Source organism: Macrotis lagotis, chromosome 2 (assembly GCF_037893015.1).
Source record: "Macrotis lagotis isolate mMagLag1 chromosome 2, bilby.v1.9.chrom.fasta, whole genome shotgun sequence".
NCBI classification, from domain to species: Eukaryota; Metazoa; Chordata; class Mammalia; order Peramelemorphia; family Peramelidae; genus Macrotis; species Macrotis lagotis.
In genome coordinates this window covers 81,454,754-81,471,848 of record NC_133659.1, presented here as the reverse complement: position 1 = coordinate 81,471,848, position 17,095 = coordinate 81,454,754, and the positions used below count along the sequence as shown (strand labels likewise).

General features: G+C 33.5%; 1 protein-coding gene across 4 annotated transcripts in view; it reads right to left on the bottom strand.

The window, feature by feature from the left end:
• Window positions 1-17,095, bottom strand: part of HMCN1 (hemicentin 1) — an 814,916-nt gene that overhangs the window by 77,642 nt on the left and 720,179 nt on the right. For all 4 annotated transcript variants that reach the window (XM_074222240.1, XM_074222238.1, XM_074222239.1 and 1 more), the window contains exons 71-81: window positions 16,052-16,188; window positions 14,510-14,651; window positions 13,244-13,388; window positions 12,415-12,542; window positions 11,749-11,905; window positions 7,785-7,906; window positions 7,056-7,220; window positions 3,955-4,062; window positions 3,234-3,371; window positions 2,982-3,116; window positions 576-845 (exon numbers count right to left, since the gene is read on the bottom strand). In XM_074222240.1, the coding sequence (XP_074078341.1) occupies window positions 576-845; window positions 2,982-3,116; window positions 3,234-3,371; window positions 3,955-4,062; window positions 7,056-7,220; window positions 7,785-7,906; window positions 11,749-11,905; window positions 12,415-12,542; window positions 13,244-13,388; window positions 14,510-14,651; window positions 16,052-16,188 (1,647 nt within the window). The remainder of the gene's footprint in view (window positions 1-575; window positions 846-2,981; window positions 3,117-3,233; window positions 3,372-3,954; window positions 4,063-7,055; window positions 7,221-7,784; window positions 7,907-11,748; window positions 11,906-12,414; window positions 12,543-13,243; window positions 13,389-14,509; window positions 14,652-16,051; window positions 16,189-17,095) is intronic.

Genomic DNA, 17,095 nt, shown 5'->3' with positions numbered 1-17,095 from the left:
TGACTTGCCCAGGGTCACATAACTAGGAAGTATCTGAGGACAGATTTCAACTCAGGTCTTCTGGATACTAGGCTCTGCTCCATTCAGATGCCCCCAAAGTCAATTTATAAAAATATAATTTGGAAAGTGACTAATAGTATCACATCCATTTGAGAGCCAAGTTCAGGGTTCCCAATCTGGGGTGTGAATTTTATCAGGTGTTCAAGAAACTTGTCAAGGATATATAAGAAGTATTTGGTAAACTGCTCTATTATTCTATTGAAGTTAATTCATCTCTCTATCTCCTATGTGCAGATGCATAGTAAACTCTAGAATTTATTTCCTTTCAGTTTAAAATGAAGATGTTTACTGACAGTCAAGGGGCAGGGAAACTGAAAAAAATCAGAGGCCTGTGGAACTAAATTCTTTCTTTCCCAAACTTCATAACTATGAAGAACAAGTTGATAGACAAAAATCCCATCCATCCTTCCCTGTCCACACTTAATAATTTGCCTTCTACTTTTTTGTTATTCATTACTTTCTTTCTCTAGAAACTATACCATGGAAATGAGCCAGCCTAGGGAAGTCCAGCTTACCATGGACAGTGAGGCTGGAGCTTGAACTTCTGGATCCAGCCACATTTGCGGCCATGCATGTGTACTGGCCGGCGTCGTCTGGCTGAACAAATGCGATTTGTAAGGCTCCAGAGCTGAGGATTCTCAGGCGAATGGATTCTGTCACTTCCTGCCCATCTTTGAGCCAGGTGATCTCAGGGGGTGGGGAGCCCTCTGCCTCACACATCAGAGTGACCGGCTTATCCACAGAAACAACGTAGTCCTTTGGGTGGGCATGGATGACTGGGGGAACTGAAAGATACTTACAGAGTTAAGCCTCATTTTTGGACAAAATAATATATACACATTTTGCATGTTATTTGCCTATTTATTTTATTTGAGCAAATCAAATGAGATGTGTATTTTTTTTTGCAAAATTTAACATGACATATAAATGTGAGGTATTTTTATTATTTTGTTCCAATATCAAAATTGATTTACTTTAGATCAAGTAAATTCCATTATACTTTTTAAAGAAAAGATTATAAATAATTTATGATGTATGGACTTAGGGGATAGCATATGTGCATATGTGCATATACCACTGATGATTTACAAATTTCATTCTGTAACCTGGTAAAAATATTAACTTTAATATCTGAATCAAGTCCGAATTTTTCCTTCCATTTCTCTTCCATAAACTCCCTGGAGATTTGAATAGAAGAAAACTTTTCATCTCTTCCAAATTTTCAGTACTTTCCTATCCTCCTCCCTTCCCTCTGCGGTCTTCTTCATCTATCTAACCTTTAAAAATCAAATCAAATTCTACCAAGGACATGGTAGAACACCTTCTCTCTTTACCACAGTCAGAAGGAATCTTCCTCCATCCAAAAATCCAGATCATTCACTGTTGGTAACACTCAGACAATTGAAGTATTATATGTTTCCCTCTGTTATAGTTATTTTTGCATATATCCAATTTTCTTGACTTCTGAAGGGTTGGATTATCTTCATAATTCACATATTGCCTTTTGCTATACTACATTAAATATTTTTGAAGTATTTAATAAGTGGATGATGGAAAATATATTTATGGAGGGTTTATAATCAGTGGACTAAGCTAGAAATAGTTTATGTTTTCTAAGGAAATTTCACTTTTCCCTAAAGTATTTTATACTATTATAGAAGAACTTAATACTCACAGTTAATTTCCTATGAATTACCTAGTTAGAAACTTTAAAGTATGCACTGTAATTTGTATTTTGTAATCACAATGTTTGAGCATATATCTGTACAGAATGTGATCTGTCCCAGGTGCAAAATAAGCTCTGGTTATCTTTGCATTATTGATTGGTAAATTTGTTTTAGCTGCAAATATCACTTCAAAAAATGAATAAGTATGTTTATGAAAATGAGAATAATTTTCATATTTTACTTCTTTTCCATAAAATGCAATGTTCTCATTTTTGTCAAACAATTTTCTCTTCACTAATAATAATTAAAGAATGATAAGAAACCAAAAGAACGATTCAAGAAAATTGGATTTATAATTACTAGGCAAATGAGATTTATAATACCTGAGAAATTTACCAGAAGAATTATACTGAAATCAGTCAGAAAGAATATATTATATGTGAGGCACTGAGCTTAACACTGGGGGAATACAATAAGCAAATAAAATTACATAGTTCAAGATCGATTTCTAATTTTACTTTGTACCTTAAAAAGTTGATTTCAACATGAATTCTCCTTGAGGAAGGCTATGCCTATATGAAGCAAAAATAATTTCATTTTAAAGTCACCTATCTATAAAACTAGGTAGCCCTAGGAACTTAAAGCTTCAGGTTTCTTCTAGATTGTCACACTATAAAAGGAAGGGGGAAAAGTGCAAGGTTGCAAAAATCTTTTAGTATCTTAATTAAACCTAGTTAATCAAATGATTCTTTTGTCTGAAATGCAGCAATTAGTTTGACTTTTAAAAAATACTTCATTGAATTGTTTGAATTGCTTGCATGTTCTATTGCCTTATAATGTCTTTACTTGAAAATGCTCAGTTTCATTCCAAGGTCAGGATGACAGGTTAGACAATTGTTCAAGAAGATTTTTGAAAAGGAAATTCTTTTAAAAATAATTTAAAATGTTTTCTTCACTAAGACTGCAAAAAACACTTTAGTACATACTCTGTACTTTAATGGAGATAAGATGTGATGATTACCTCACACTAACTGTTTGAGAATCAAGTATATTCGAAAGATGATATGGTTTTTCTAGTTCCTAACATTTACAATGGGGATATCACCTGCTTCTTCCCTACTTTATAAAATGATGTAAGAAACAAATAAAATGTTTTATGCTGTATTTTGAACTGCTTCAGGGAATGTCATCATTTTAATTATGTTTAGTAAAAAAATTAAATATAAATAACATAAGAATAATTCAACAACATACCTTGGACTTTTAACTTGATCTTGCCTAGGGCTGTACCAGCTGGATTCTGAGCCACACAAATGTAAGTACCGGCATCATCAATAACTGTCTTGGTGATTTGTAAGCCACCATTAGGAAGAACTGTATAACTTTCTCCTACATCACATTTTTTTCAAAAACCAAAGATTTAAAATCCTTTTTAATTTAACAATATTGGAACAACTTCTTAATTGTAAAAGACTAATTATATATGTACCAAATACTGACTGATACCTGAAGTGATGATATTAATGCCTTCCTTTTGCCAAGTAATGACAGGATTGGGTGTTCCTGTTGCTTCACATGGCAGTAAAATTGGGTTGTTTAGAATGACATCTAGATTGTTTGGCTGGGACTGAATGATTGGAGGCTCTAGGAAAAAAATCAAATGATACAAAGTTTGAAAAATATAAGTCTTTGAAATAAACATTTTCAGTAGACATGGAATTAGGCATGCTATACTTCATAATTCTAAAGAATTAGCAATTGAGTGGTTCTATAGAAAGACGAAGACCCCATTGCATGCTCATTGGGCTGCCAATCTGGTAAAATTTTACTGAAAGAATAGCAACAGAAGATAAGTAGCACCAGATTTCACAAAGTCAAAAAAAGAAAAGGACTGTCAGCTGATCAGAGGACCATAGATTTAGAGTTGAATGGGGCTTTAGAAGTATTTAATTTAAGTCTTTTACAGATGAGAAATTAAGGCCAGAGAGGTTATATAATTCACCATATTCTTTGATTCCAAACCCAGTATTCTTTCCACTGTACATTAGTTCTATAAAAGCCCTGGGGTGATTCTGTAATTTATCATTTTGTACCTTTTTTAGTCTATTTTAAAACATTTGAAATGATTTTTCCCAGTATAAATATATATCTCTATTATTACTGGATCAAGTATGGTCAGAATTATTAAAATATGTGGACACTATTGCATATTATAACTCTTCCTTACCTTGAACATGAACGGTAACATGTCGATGTGCAGAACCAGCTGCATTCCTAGCAATACAGGTATATCTTCCAGCATGATCTAGTTTAGCAGCTGTTATTTCAATTGCTCCTGGGGAGAGAAAGGATAGAGTGACATGATATATATTGACACATTTCTACATGTTGCAATATAACAACTTTGTTTAGCACTACTATCCAAATCTTATCTCATTTATAACCCCAAACTTTGCAAGGCAACCTAGCTAAGCTAGTAATATTTGCAATCCTTCTACTTAAGGGAGTGTTAATCTATTCAGAAACAAATATATTCTGGAAGGGTTCTACAGCTTCTACTATGACTCATCTCTTCTAACCCCTCTTTTATGCAGAGAAAACCTTTATGAAAAAGATAAGGAAAATTTTTATATACCCTATTATATCTGCTCCCGATCCATATGGATATGCAAATTTATTCATTACACTGAACATTTACTAAGTGCCTAATAAATAATTGTTACATTTAAAACATTTTCCCCTCAAAACTCCTGTGAGAGAGACAGTGCATGGATTATCACCAACCTTCCTTGACTGATTCCCTACCATTAATACCCCAAAGACAGCTTAATTTTGAAAAATGTAAAAAACAGGACTATTATCTTTTCTGAACATTCTCTAAAGGTTACTACCATCCTGCAGTCTTCCAGTTATGTAACCTCAGCATTATTTCAACTCCCCCCTGTCCCTCACTCCCATATATCCAGTCAGTTGCCAAATTTTATTGTTTCTATGTCTACAACATCTCTTGCATGGACTTTTACAATAACTTATGAATTGCTCTCTCCCTGCCCCCATGTTTTTATCTCACTCCAATCCCTTTTCTATACAGTTGCCAAAGTGATTTTCCTAAAGTACACTTGCCACCACCCCACCAGTCCCCCCACTCAAATTCCAGTCATTCCCTATTACCTAGATCAGCGGTGTAGGAACTTTTTTTCTGGAAAGGACCATTAGGCTATTTCTAACATAATTCATGGGATATATTTGATCAGACTTTTAATTAATTCACCTCCAAAATGTTTCTAGATTTATTGCATTTTGAATCCCTCCTACGATTGGCTTGGCAATGCTTGACCAATATGGTCTGCCCTCTGGAGGTTCCCCTCCCCTAATGTTAATAAAACTGTTTTTTAAAAACATACCCTACTCAATCCCAATGTATCTTTTCTACCTTATAGATATTACTTCACTTCTCATACTCAGCTAAACTGGCCTCTCAGTTGGTACTTTATCTATATGTCTTTACAAGGTCATCTTCTATGTTTGGAATGCACTGTTTCCTTATTTCTGCTTCCTTCAATATGCCACTCAGGCAACACCTTCAACATAAAGCTTTTCTGGATCCCTTGCATTGCTGTTATTTTCCTTCCCCAACTACCTTGTGTTTATTTTGTATATAATATAATCATAAAATGATAGCTACCATTTATATAGTATTTTAAAGTTTTCAAAGCACTACTATTTATGTTATCTGATTTAATCCTTTTATTAACCACACGAGGAAGGTACCATTAACCCATTTAATTGATGAGGAAATTGCAGCTGAGAGTTGAAGTGACTTGCCCAGTCTTACCAAGTTATTAAGTTTATGAGTAAATGTTGTTCTAACTCAGGTTTTCTTGCTCCACCACTTTTATCTATTTTGCCACCTAGGTGGTGCATGTATAATACAACCAAGACTTAGTGTCCTCATCTGTAAAATACTGACATGGATTAAGTGACTTTGCCAGATTGCGCAACTAGAATATTTGGGGCAGGATTTAAACACAGAGTTTTCTGAATAGTCTAATTTTCAGCAAGCTCTCTATCCATTATTACTAACAGAACTACTGCCTCTTCTGTATGGATATGTTATTATTATTATTTGGTTGTTGTACCCATAGCACCTGGCATAGTGCTTTGTACTTTATAATAAATACTTATTGATCAATTGTTGATGCTCCCCCACTACCTTAGTTCTACATCTCTCACAGATGACAGCTTGGTTAGCTTGGGCTCTCTTCTCCCCCACTCCATAATTCACAAGCCATCTACACACTTACTTGTGTACTTGACTCCATCCCCTCCTGACCACTTAGAAACCTCATCAAATTTATCATTCTCATTTTTAATCTTTTCCTATTGCCTTGTTCATTCCTTGTATCTACAGAATGCCCACTTCTCTTGGATAATTAGAGGATTTTAAGCTTGACTGAGGTCATGGCAGGAAGGGGAAAAATACAGTCTTGGGCTATACTGTGCCATCTAGTGTGGGGTATAAAGAATATAATTCTATTATTCTCAGATATGGTTAGACCATATCTGAGTATATCAATTTGAGGAAAGGCATTGTTAAGCTGACTAGTACGCCAAACAAAAGAACTAGGATCATCAAGTTTATATTATGTAAAGATAAGTTGAAAGAATTGGGATATTTAACATGGAGAAGAAAAGACTTAGAGGTTATTCCAAAAGTAAAAATGAGCTTCACAAGTGTTTGTAGGTTTACGTCTCTATTTTAAGAAAAAACTAAATATCATTTATTTGGTTACATTATAAAATTGTTTCTTCTTTAGGCATTAGGTCATCTGGCATCTGAATTTGCTTTAAGATCTAAAATTCTGTGATTTTTGTTATTAATTTTTAAAAATTTATCTTATTTAAGGCAATAGGGTTAAGTTACTTGTCCAAGGTCCCAGAGCTAGGCAATTATTAAGTGTCTGAGGCCAAATTTGAACTCAGGTCCTCCTGACTCCAGGGTTGGTGCTTTATCCACTGTGCCACCTAGCTGCCATGATTTTTGTTCTTATTATATGCAAAGTATCATTCTAGGTCCTGGGGTGGGAACCATAAAAGTTAAGGATCTTATGGCCTAGTTGCATAAGAATTGTATAGAAATATAAAATTATAGAGATGATTATAATTTAAAAAGAAACTACAAGTACATAAGAGTAGAGTACAAAAGATGCAATGACAAAGACAATTTCTGCTGGGGAATCACAGTTCACATAAACCACAGACCATTTAGACTGACATTTCAATATTTCAATAGCCTAGTTGAAGTTGTGTTATTGCATAATAGAATACCTGAAGAAAGAATTCTGTAGCCATCTCCCCTGGGAAGAAGCCTTATTCCATTTTTTGTCCAGTGAATTGAAGGTGATGGTACACCTGAAGCAGTACAAGTAATCACTACAGGAGACAATTTAGTTACCAATAGCTCGGTAGTCTCATCAGCTATGGAAGGTGGAACTAATAAAGAAGAGAAAAAGAAATTATACTATAATTATTTTTCAAATTTATGAATTTCTAAACACTATATATGTATATACAACTTTTTTCCCTTTATGGTGAACACCTACTTGTCTGTAATATTTGTTCATATTCTTTGACCAGTTGCTGAATAAAGCATACCTAATTGTCTCAAATACGTTTATTAATTTCTTATATATATCCTGGAAACCAAACTCCAATCACAGAGATCTGAAACTGAGATTTTCCCTCTTCAACTATTTTCCTTTCTCTTTTTGAGAATACTTGATTAACTCTTGTTCTAATATTTTCATGGTATAATTTGATTAAAATGTATTGTGGGATATGATAAGGTGTTGATCTAAGTTTACTTTTTGCTAGACTGCTTCCCAATTGTCCTAGGGGATCTTGGCAAACATAGTTTGTATGCTGCATGTTTCATTTTATCCAACATTAAACTTTCTAGTGAATGCTGTTTGTAGAGCTAAGAAGGTCATAGAAGCCTGTCATGTAATGTCAATTATAATAAAGTACATCTGCATGTTTGCTCTGACACAGTCATACCTTGTACATTGAGAATCATGGCTCTCTGATCTTCTCCAGCATCATTTGATACAGTGCATTCATATTCTGCAGTGTCATCCACAGTAGGTGAAATGATTACTAGAGATCCTGAAGACAACAGCCTAGGAGAAATGTTTCAAAGATTATGAGTCACAAGAGATGTAACGAGGTGTTCAGAAATTTCATAAAGTGTTTTTAGTTATAAGACATGGATTCTTATTCCCATAGATTCCTCTAGGATAACTTTATTATTAAATAAATAGTCAACAAGTCCTAGATTTCCCAGACAGACTCCAAACTTCTATACTAGATGAAGATGAGGAATGGAGTTTTGTACTTAATGCCTAGTTGTTTTCCACCTCTTCATCTTGTTTATTTTTTGGTACAGAGAGTTCATAATGATTGCAAAAAAATGATGCTATGATTTTATGATTCGTCAAGTGTAATGAACCACTATAAAATATCATGTAAAATTTACTTTGTTAGAGAATATTTTCATGATTCCCAAAGATAATTAGGATATGGTCTTAAATTGAATCCTGAAAGAAAAGAACCAATACTTGCCACAATATTTATAAAATCTTTTTGCAGTAGCGCCAAATTGGAAACTAAGGGAAGACCCACCTTTTGAGGAATAGCCAAACAAATATCTATGAATGTAATAGAATATTAATGTGATACTAGAAATGACAAAATGGGTGGTTTGAAAAGAAGCCAGGAAGACCTCTATGACCTAATGCAGAGTGAAGTGAGCAGAATTAGGAGAACAGCTTATATGATGACAACACAATAGTAGAAAACAATTTTGCAAGATTTTAGATCTCCCATTAATGCAGTCATAATCCATGAGTTCATAAAACTAAAGATGAATTATACTATCTCCCTTCTGCTAAAGAGATGATGGATTTAAAATCTAGAATTAAATCTAAATTTTTGGACATGATCAATGTGAGAATTTATTTTTCTGGATACGTTTGTTGCAAGGTTAGTTTTGTTTTATTTTTTTCGGTTAGACTGTAACAAACTTCCCTCCCTCACCTGCCTAAGAAATGGAAATTAATGCTACTTTCTCAGATATAATCTCTGTTTTTTTGGTTGTTGTTGTTGTTGCAAGGAAAAGCACAAAAAGCACAATGTGGCAAAAGGAAGCCATAGTTATATTTAATATCTATATTTGTGTCAGCTGGTAGAAAGACAGAAAGTATCAGTAATATATGTATGTGTATGTGCATATGCTTTGAAATCCTTGTTAATGTTTGCCTTGGAATTTGCATTTGGGTCTTTAACAAAATTTAGGACAGTATTTAATTCTATTAGCTAATGATTTGGGATTATATTTTGACATAATTAAAATAAATTTTGATTTGCAGTATCTTCTATGAAAGTATATAGTTCATGGTGTATCATTAAGTAAATGGTGTTCTGCCACAGTAACAACATCTGAGAGAAAATGCAGATTCTGTTCAGAATCAGCTAGCTGGCACAGGAGGTAGAGTATTAGATATGGAGTCAAGAAGATCTGGAGTTCAAACCCTGCTTTAGACGGCTATATGAACTTGGGTCAGTCATCTAACTTCTCTCAGTTTCACTTTCTTTTGTAAAAAAGATAATACTAATAGCATCCTCCTCACAGCAATTTCAAGCATTAAATGAAAATGTTTTGTAAATTTAATGCCATTATATAAACATATAAATCTAAATTTGAATCTGGAAATTTTTTTATTTTATTAAAAGCTAATACTAGGGGAAACTAAAATTTTAATTTTTAATTAAATTAATTATTTAAATTTAAATGAATTTAACTAAATTAATCAATAGAACTAATCAATCAAAGTTTTAATTTTCTTCAAGATTTACAGTCAGAGGCATATAAAACAGAAGGAAAAAACAGTCATAAAAATATTAATTATTCTAAACCCTACAAAAGAGGTTGGTTCAATTTAAATGCAATAGTCTGGAAGTTGATTTAGAATATATAACAATTAATGTGTTTTTAAAATATAGTTTTAATATAATTTTCTCTCTCCATGATATTTGTAGGCATAGAACTCTATCCCCATTCAGCACAAAGCTTTGGACATAAAGGTTTTTCTGTTCCTTCATTTTTATAATAGAAGAAACTAAAAATAAGGGAGAATAGGAGTTTGGATGGAGAATTCTTTTTTAACATGAAACATTAAATCCTACTTGGGCACCTCATGGTAACATGAAGGCTGTCCTGTATTCTTGAGTGCCATACTTACATAGTGTAAGCTCTGCTAAGTCCTACCAAATTGTACTAAGTAAAGCTTTGAGTATGCATGCAACGTCAGACTACAAAGCACTGTGACTTAAGAACCAGAAAAGCTAAATTTGAGGAACCTCATGACCCTTTTGGTCAGAATGATGTGTCTTTCACTAACATGAAAGATAATATCACAAGAAAAACTACTGAAAACCATTTACTTTAAAGGAGTTGGGATCTGTATTAGGGGAGGATACACCCAGATTCAATCAATCATCAAGCTCTAATTTAGTACTAGTGTTACCAGTATTTGAATACTTTAGTATTTAAGTACTTTGTTCCTTGTGCTGTGCTAATGATGCAAAGACAAAAGAAAAAGAGTCCCTGCCCTCAAGGAGATCCCATTTTATTGAGTCACAACATGTATAGGCATGTAGAAAATATAAACAAATCAAATAGAAAATAACCTTGAAGAGTAAAGTGATACTAAAAGGTGGCAGGGGATGTGCAGGAAAGGCCTCTCAAGGTAGAGATTGAACTGAGTCCGGAAGGAAACCAAGCATTCCAGACATGGGGGACAACCAATATAAAGGTATGGCCAATGTGTGAGAAACAACATGATTGTTTACAGGGCACTAGACTTGAAGTTAGGAAGACCCAAGTTCATATCCTTCCTTGTTCAATTGGATTAACTTGGACAATCTGCCTGATGTCACATAAATCATAATTCACATAATTCAGATCTTTCTAACATCAGGCATCCACTATTATTGAAGTGTGCTCTTAACACTTGTAACAAAAAATATAATTTTTGCCCATTTACTTGGAGTAATATCCACAGAATTAAAAACCACAGAATTAAAACACAGCAAAAGCAATCAATGAAGCACAAAGAGAGCATGTCCATACATAAGTTGGACATGAAATCTAGCCCTCAGCTGACAGAGAATTGTGTAATGTTGGTGAAATAACTAAAGGTGGTGAAACCAGCTTAAATAGGTTTTATCTGGTCCAGGTAAGACATTCAGAGTCAGTTTAGTATTAGTGGAAGCCCACATGCATGATCACTGTAGTCACAAAATGAGACCATATCAAAATTACTGCTTTCCCAAGTATTTTACATACCATTGTATATAGCTTTTGGTTACATACAAAGAATATTTAAAAAAAATTTTATTTTTCATTTTTAGTTTTTTTACAAGGCAGTGGGGTTAAGTGGCTTGCCCAAGGTCACACAGCTAGGTAATTATTATGTGTCTGAGATCAGATTTGAACTCATGTCCTCCTGACTCCAGGGCTCTATCCACTGCACCACCTAGCTGCCCCAATACAAAGAATGATACTTGAGAAAGACTAAAAGAAAAAGAGAAGAGCATCCAACAAAACCTTGGGTACACACATAGTGGATGAGTCCTGAAAAGGGTCTTCAAATACTGCAGAGGTCATGAAAGATAGGGATTATAAAAATTATAGGGGGAAAAATCAATTTGACAAATAATCACTGAACATTTGGAGGAGAATTTGATAAAAATACAAGCTTTATGTGGGGGAGGAATAATTTCCTTGTTAAGAAACAAATTTCTACAGTGTATTTATCAGTTGATTTTCCTCAAGTCATATGTTTTCTGTCCTGTTGTCATGGATGAAAATGAAAATTTAAATTCTTTCTCACTCTGTTTTTATTTTCCCTATCCCACTCTCAAGTGAGAAAATGAAGCTTTAGAATTAACTACTTCTCACCTGTAGGAATTTTGATTTTGATCCACATTAAGAAGTTGTCCATTCTTCTTCCAGATTATTGATGGTCTTGGGATTCCAGTAGCTTCGCATGCCAGGGTGGTTTGAACATTTACGGTAACAGTAATATTGGTAGGTCCAGGAGCAACAGATGGAGGGACTAAAAAATGATTCACCAGATAAGGAACAAATCCACCACAATATATTTTGTCCTGTATTCAAACTTTAAATCTTAAATACTTCAATTATTTTAAATGTAACTTTGCTTTTATTCTTAGCTAGTCATGCAAATAAGGTCTTCTAAATTTACATACTTGGTTCATAGTACTTACCCCAGTAGGAAAACAAAGACTCTTGATTTTTTGTTATAAAGCATAATGTACTTATATATCAGGGTCTTCATGAAAAGTATCAGCATAAAATATTAAAACTAACTTAAATCCTTGAAGTTTTCCAACTCTTTTCCAATTCCTAGTGGTTTTTTTTTTTTTTTTTAGATTTTGCAAGGCAATGGGGTTAAGTGGCTTACCCAAGGCCACATGGCTAGGTAATTATTAAGTGTCTGAGGTCAGATTTGAACTCAGGTACTCCTGACTCCAAGGCTGATGCTCTATCCACTGCACCTCCTAGCCACCCCAATTCCTAGTGTTTATAAATATATATATTTACCATGGACTTGTAAATCAATTCTCTTGCGTTCTGTTCCAGCAGCATTGGTGGCCATGCACAAATACCTCCCTGTGTCACTGACATGTGCTGAGTGAATATGAAGGAATCCATTTTCTGAGACAGAATATCTAAAATAAAGGCCATAAAGCTTGTTTCATTCATAACATATTGAGGAAAATAAGCACCAAGTCTCTTCTAACTGGTCTCACCTAATTTCCATTATTTTTAAAGAATTTGTTTAGTTAAATTTCTCATAGTCCTAACCCCTTTTCCAGGTTGGTTAAGTTTACAGTAATTTAATAGAAGTAACAAACATACATACAAAGAATACATACAAAGAGTAATACATACAAAGAATAATACTTGAGAAAGACTAAAAGGAAAAAGAGAAGAGCATCCAACAAAAACATGGATATACACATAGTGGATGAGTCCTGAGAAGGGTCTTCAAATACTGCAGAGGTCATGAAAGATAGGGATTCTAAAAGTTACAGGGAAAAAACAGTTTGGCAAATAATCAGAGCAAATCTCAGAGCAAATGGGCCTGTATTTGAAGATCTCAAACATGAGATTCATTGTTAAACTCTGGACATCCACCTTAGAGACATTAATAATCCTACATAGTTTTCTTCTATAATTTAACCATTAATATGTTAGAGTAAGGAGGGACAATGTTGTTTCAAATATATAGGAGGCTAAAAATATGCCAGACAAAAGTTAAGAATTCATTCTTCTAGTCTCACAGAACATTTCATTCTTCTCAAGAATATTTATTTACACCATTGAAGACTCCAGCTTATTTAAAACTAATTCTTTCTTTCAATATTACCTGGCATTATTCCCAGGTAGAATAGCTCCATCTTTTCTCCATGTAATCCTTGGGGTTGGTACACCTTCAACTATGCATTCCAGTATAGCTGATTTATTCAGATGAACAATAAGACTCTGAGGACCATCTTTTATGATTGGAGAAACTGCATTCAAAACATTAAGTTAATAAAAATATCATCACTTAAGGTCTTGAAAAGATTAACACAAGGTAAACTTTGAATTAAATAGGTAGATCAACTAAAACTGATTTCTGTTAACAGAGGTAGAATCAATTTATAGTTTCTTTCAAGCACTTTATTTTGAATGACATCAGTCATTAAGAATTCTACAGCTGTTCTAAGAGCAATGCTCTAAAATTAAAGATAACTTAAGATACCCTTTGTCCAGTATAAAGGAGAAAATTTAAAACTCTGATATGTGAGAAATCGAGTTTATTGCAAGAAGTTTCAATAAAAAATCGGATTTAGTCTGATGCAAATTAAAGATGATATTTCATGTTCCTGCTTGGCCAAAAGAATTGTTTGAAAATGTTGACACTGGCAGAACATTTTCTTTAAATGAAGAACAGAAAGTGGGATTTTTAAAGAAACACACATCTGTGATTAATCTTACTATTCTCAGTGAAGTTCACTTTATTACACATTGAGTTCATCTGGGAACAGAAAACATGAATTTGAATGTTGGCATTTGTGTCATAAGCTGCATTTACCAACATGTAAATGGTATAGGTTACACATCTAAGGGACATTTTGATGAGAAAATCTGAAATATTATTCTTCAAAATTGGCAAAGCTTATTCTTTGGATTTTACCTACTAGAGATGACTATCTTTAACCAAAAAAATAGCTAGTTCCAGGACACAATTAATATAGGTGGAAAATAGGTTGGAATGATTAGGTACATGCCTTCTTCCAACACTTTATTTTGAATGACATCAGTCATTACGAATTCTACAGCTGTTCTAAGAGCAATGTTCTATATGGTATCCATTGGGATTGGGTCACAGCTTAGATAACACACACTCCTATTTATCATTTTTACTACATTTAATTCACTTGAAACATGACTATTATGTAGAAACAAAATAATTTTTGGTTTCAAAACAATTAAATATAGTTAATTAGCTTATAAAATGTTATTTAGCATAGAATGTTATTTAGCATTTGGCATGTAAAATATTAAAATAAATCTCTACTTTTAATTATAGTGGAAATATTTGACTACAGTTTAAAAATAATATTCAGTAAAAGCTTTTTTTCCTTACCATTTACAGTCAGAGCAAATTCCCTTGTAGTCTTTCCTGCAATATTACTTGCAACACAAGTGTAGCTGGCTGTATCTCCTAGGTCTGCATTGTTGATCTGTAAATATCGCCCACCAGATAGGATACGTATTCGTGGAGTTGCCTAAATTAGATAAATGAAACATATAACTACAATAATTTATGCCATATGAAAATATGATTATTTTTCACACATCCAAAAAGCCCGAGGTTATGTCAAATAATGTTTCTTTACCATAAATGCTTTCTCCCAAATGAAACATGAAAAGTCTTGTGATATGGGGCCACCGAAAGCTGCCTTCCCTGATATAGATGAATTGCTTTGGGAGCATGGAGAGGTTACATGAATTATCTATAACTGCAGAGTTAGCATGCACCAGAGGTTGAACATGAACCTGCATCTTCTTGAATTTGAGATCAGCACTCTACTATGCCTGTTGACTATGGGCAGCTAGTTGCTGCTGTGGACAGAGTTTGCCTAAGCTTCAGAAAGACCTGAATTCATATATGACCTCAGACACTTTCTAGTTGTGTGATCAGAGCTAAGTCACTTAACTCTGTTTCTCTTTTGTCATCTCTTAAATGAGCTAGGGAAAGAAATGGCAAATCTTTACAATATATTTGCCAAGAAAACTCCAAATGGGGTCATGACATGAAAAACAACTGAAAAATGACTGAACAAAACTATATGAAATTCTCTTATTGAAGTTATTTTACTAAATCACTGTGGAAAGGACATACATGTATTTCAAACATAGCACATGAATCATTATAAGATTGTGATTTATTTATGGAGACTTAACCTTTCATTGTCTAAATGGGAATTAGAACCCAGACCTCCTAAACCCCTAATATGATTATTTCTTCAGATGAAAATACCTCCTTTTCTTTTTGTTTAGTAGCATAGCACCAATAGGATTTTGATATTTATTCATAGAACTGAGGAGGAATAAAAAGAAAGAAGAGTCAAGGAATTCAGCACTTTTTTAAAAAGCAAAATATTCCAGACAAGAGCATTATCCTCTGTTGAGTCAAGAAAACCTTAAAAGTCAAATGAATAATTTTAATGTCAATCAACTATTGGGTTATAGAGACCCTAGATAATTCAGTACAAGTCTTTTCCTTCTAGGATGAGTATCCAAATATCCAAGTTGACTTCAAGGGCTTTTGAGATGTACCAAAAAATCAAATGTTAGGTTAGTCCCAGGGATCTAGAGGGCCCTACTACATGTCATGTACATTTTGAGGAACCCAAGAGCTTTCATCAGTTCAAAGAAGGATGCATCAAAATGACCAAATTCAGGCTTGTATTGGAAAGCATTCTGAACTTTTAAGCATAGATGTGTGGCATGGAGCCCAATAGCTAGACTTCATTAGGTCCTATACCAGCTAGCATTCATTGGGTCCTATACAAGTCATTGCAATAAGTCATTCTATAGAGGAAAGTAAGACCAGTGAAATGTGCTTTTCTTTCTCTCAACAAAATACCTAAAAAAAAAAAAACCTAAAGTATATGAAATTTACCTGTAATTGCTCTCCATTTTTAAGCCAGGTAATTATAGGTGGGGGTACTGCATCTGATTTGCATTCCAGTGTAACTTGCCTGTTTTGTAACACAATGATGTCCTGAAGATCACTGGTCCCAGCAATATTAGGTGGTACTGTATATAACAATAAATATGAAATAGAGCATAAAGGACAACTTCAAGTGGTTTCTTCTCACTTGCTTTACCTATATGCCTGGAGAACATTTTTTTTAATTTTAAGGGTCTTTCCACACATACTAACTTAGGTGAGTCTCCAGCTACGTCATAAGAGGTAATGGGTATTACTATCCCTATTTTCTAGATAAGATACCTAAAGCACAAAGATGGGGTAATTTGTTTAGGATTCCATAATTCATGACAGAACCAGGATATGGTACAATCAAGATCTCCTAACTTTTTTTTTCTTTTTTTCCCTCTAGCCAAGGATTCTTAAGTCTTTGAATTTGTTTCTTTAAACTATTTTAATAACTATTATTTCAATATAATTGTTTTCTTTTGTAATCTTATATATTTTATTTTAAGCATTTAAAAACATTATTGTGAGATAATGTTCATAAGATCCATGACAGGAAAAAAGACTGCAAACTTCTACACTAAAAGGATTTCAAATTACTGTGAGAAATCATTACATTACTACTTATTTGATTCCAAAAATTCTACTACAGTGGGGATTTTACTATTCAGTCAATGGAAAAAAGATAAAAAAGTAACCAGAAGGCATCTTAGAACATACTGAATTATTGAAAGGACTTGTTAATTAAACATCAACTCTTGTTACTAGTTTTCTCTGGGTATCATATGGTATTTTTAAATATATAGAGTCAATAGCTATTCATAAAAATCTAGGTTGAAAAATATCTGCTCTCCTCTACTAAAATTAGAAGTCTAAATATACTCATTTCTTTCTAACCAACTCTACTAATCCTCAAAATCTGAGTGTGGAAATCAATGTCTTTTAAAGGCAGCACTTCATTGTGCAAAGATACACCTAAAAAGCACAATAACCTGAAGTCAAGTCCAT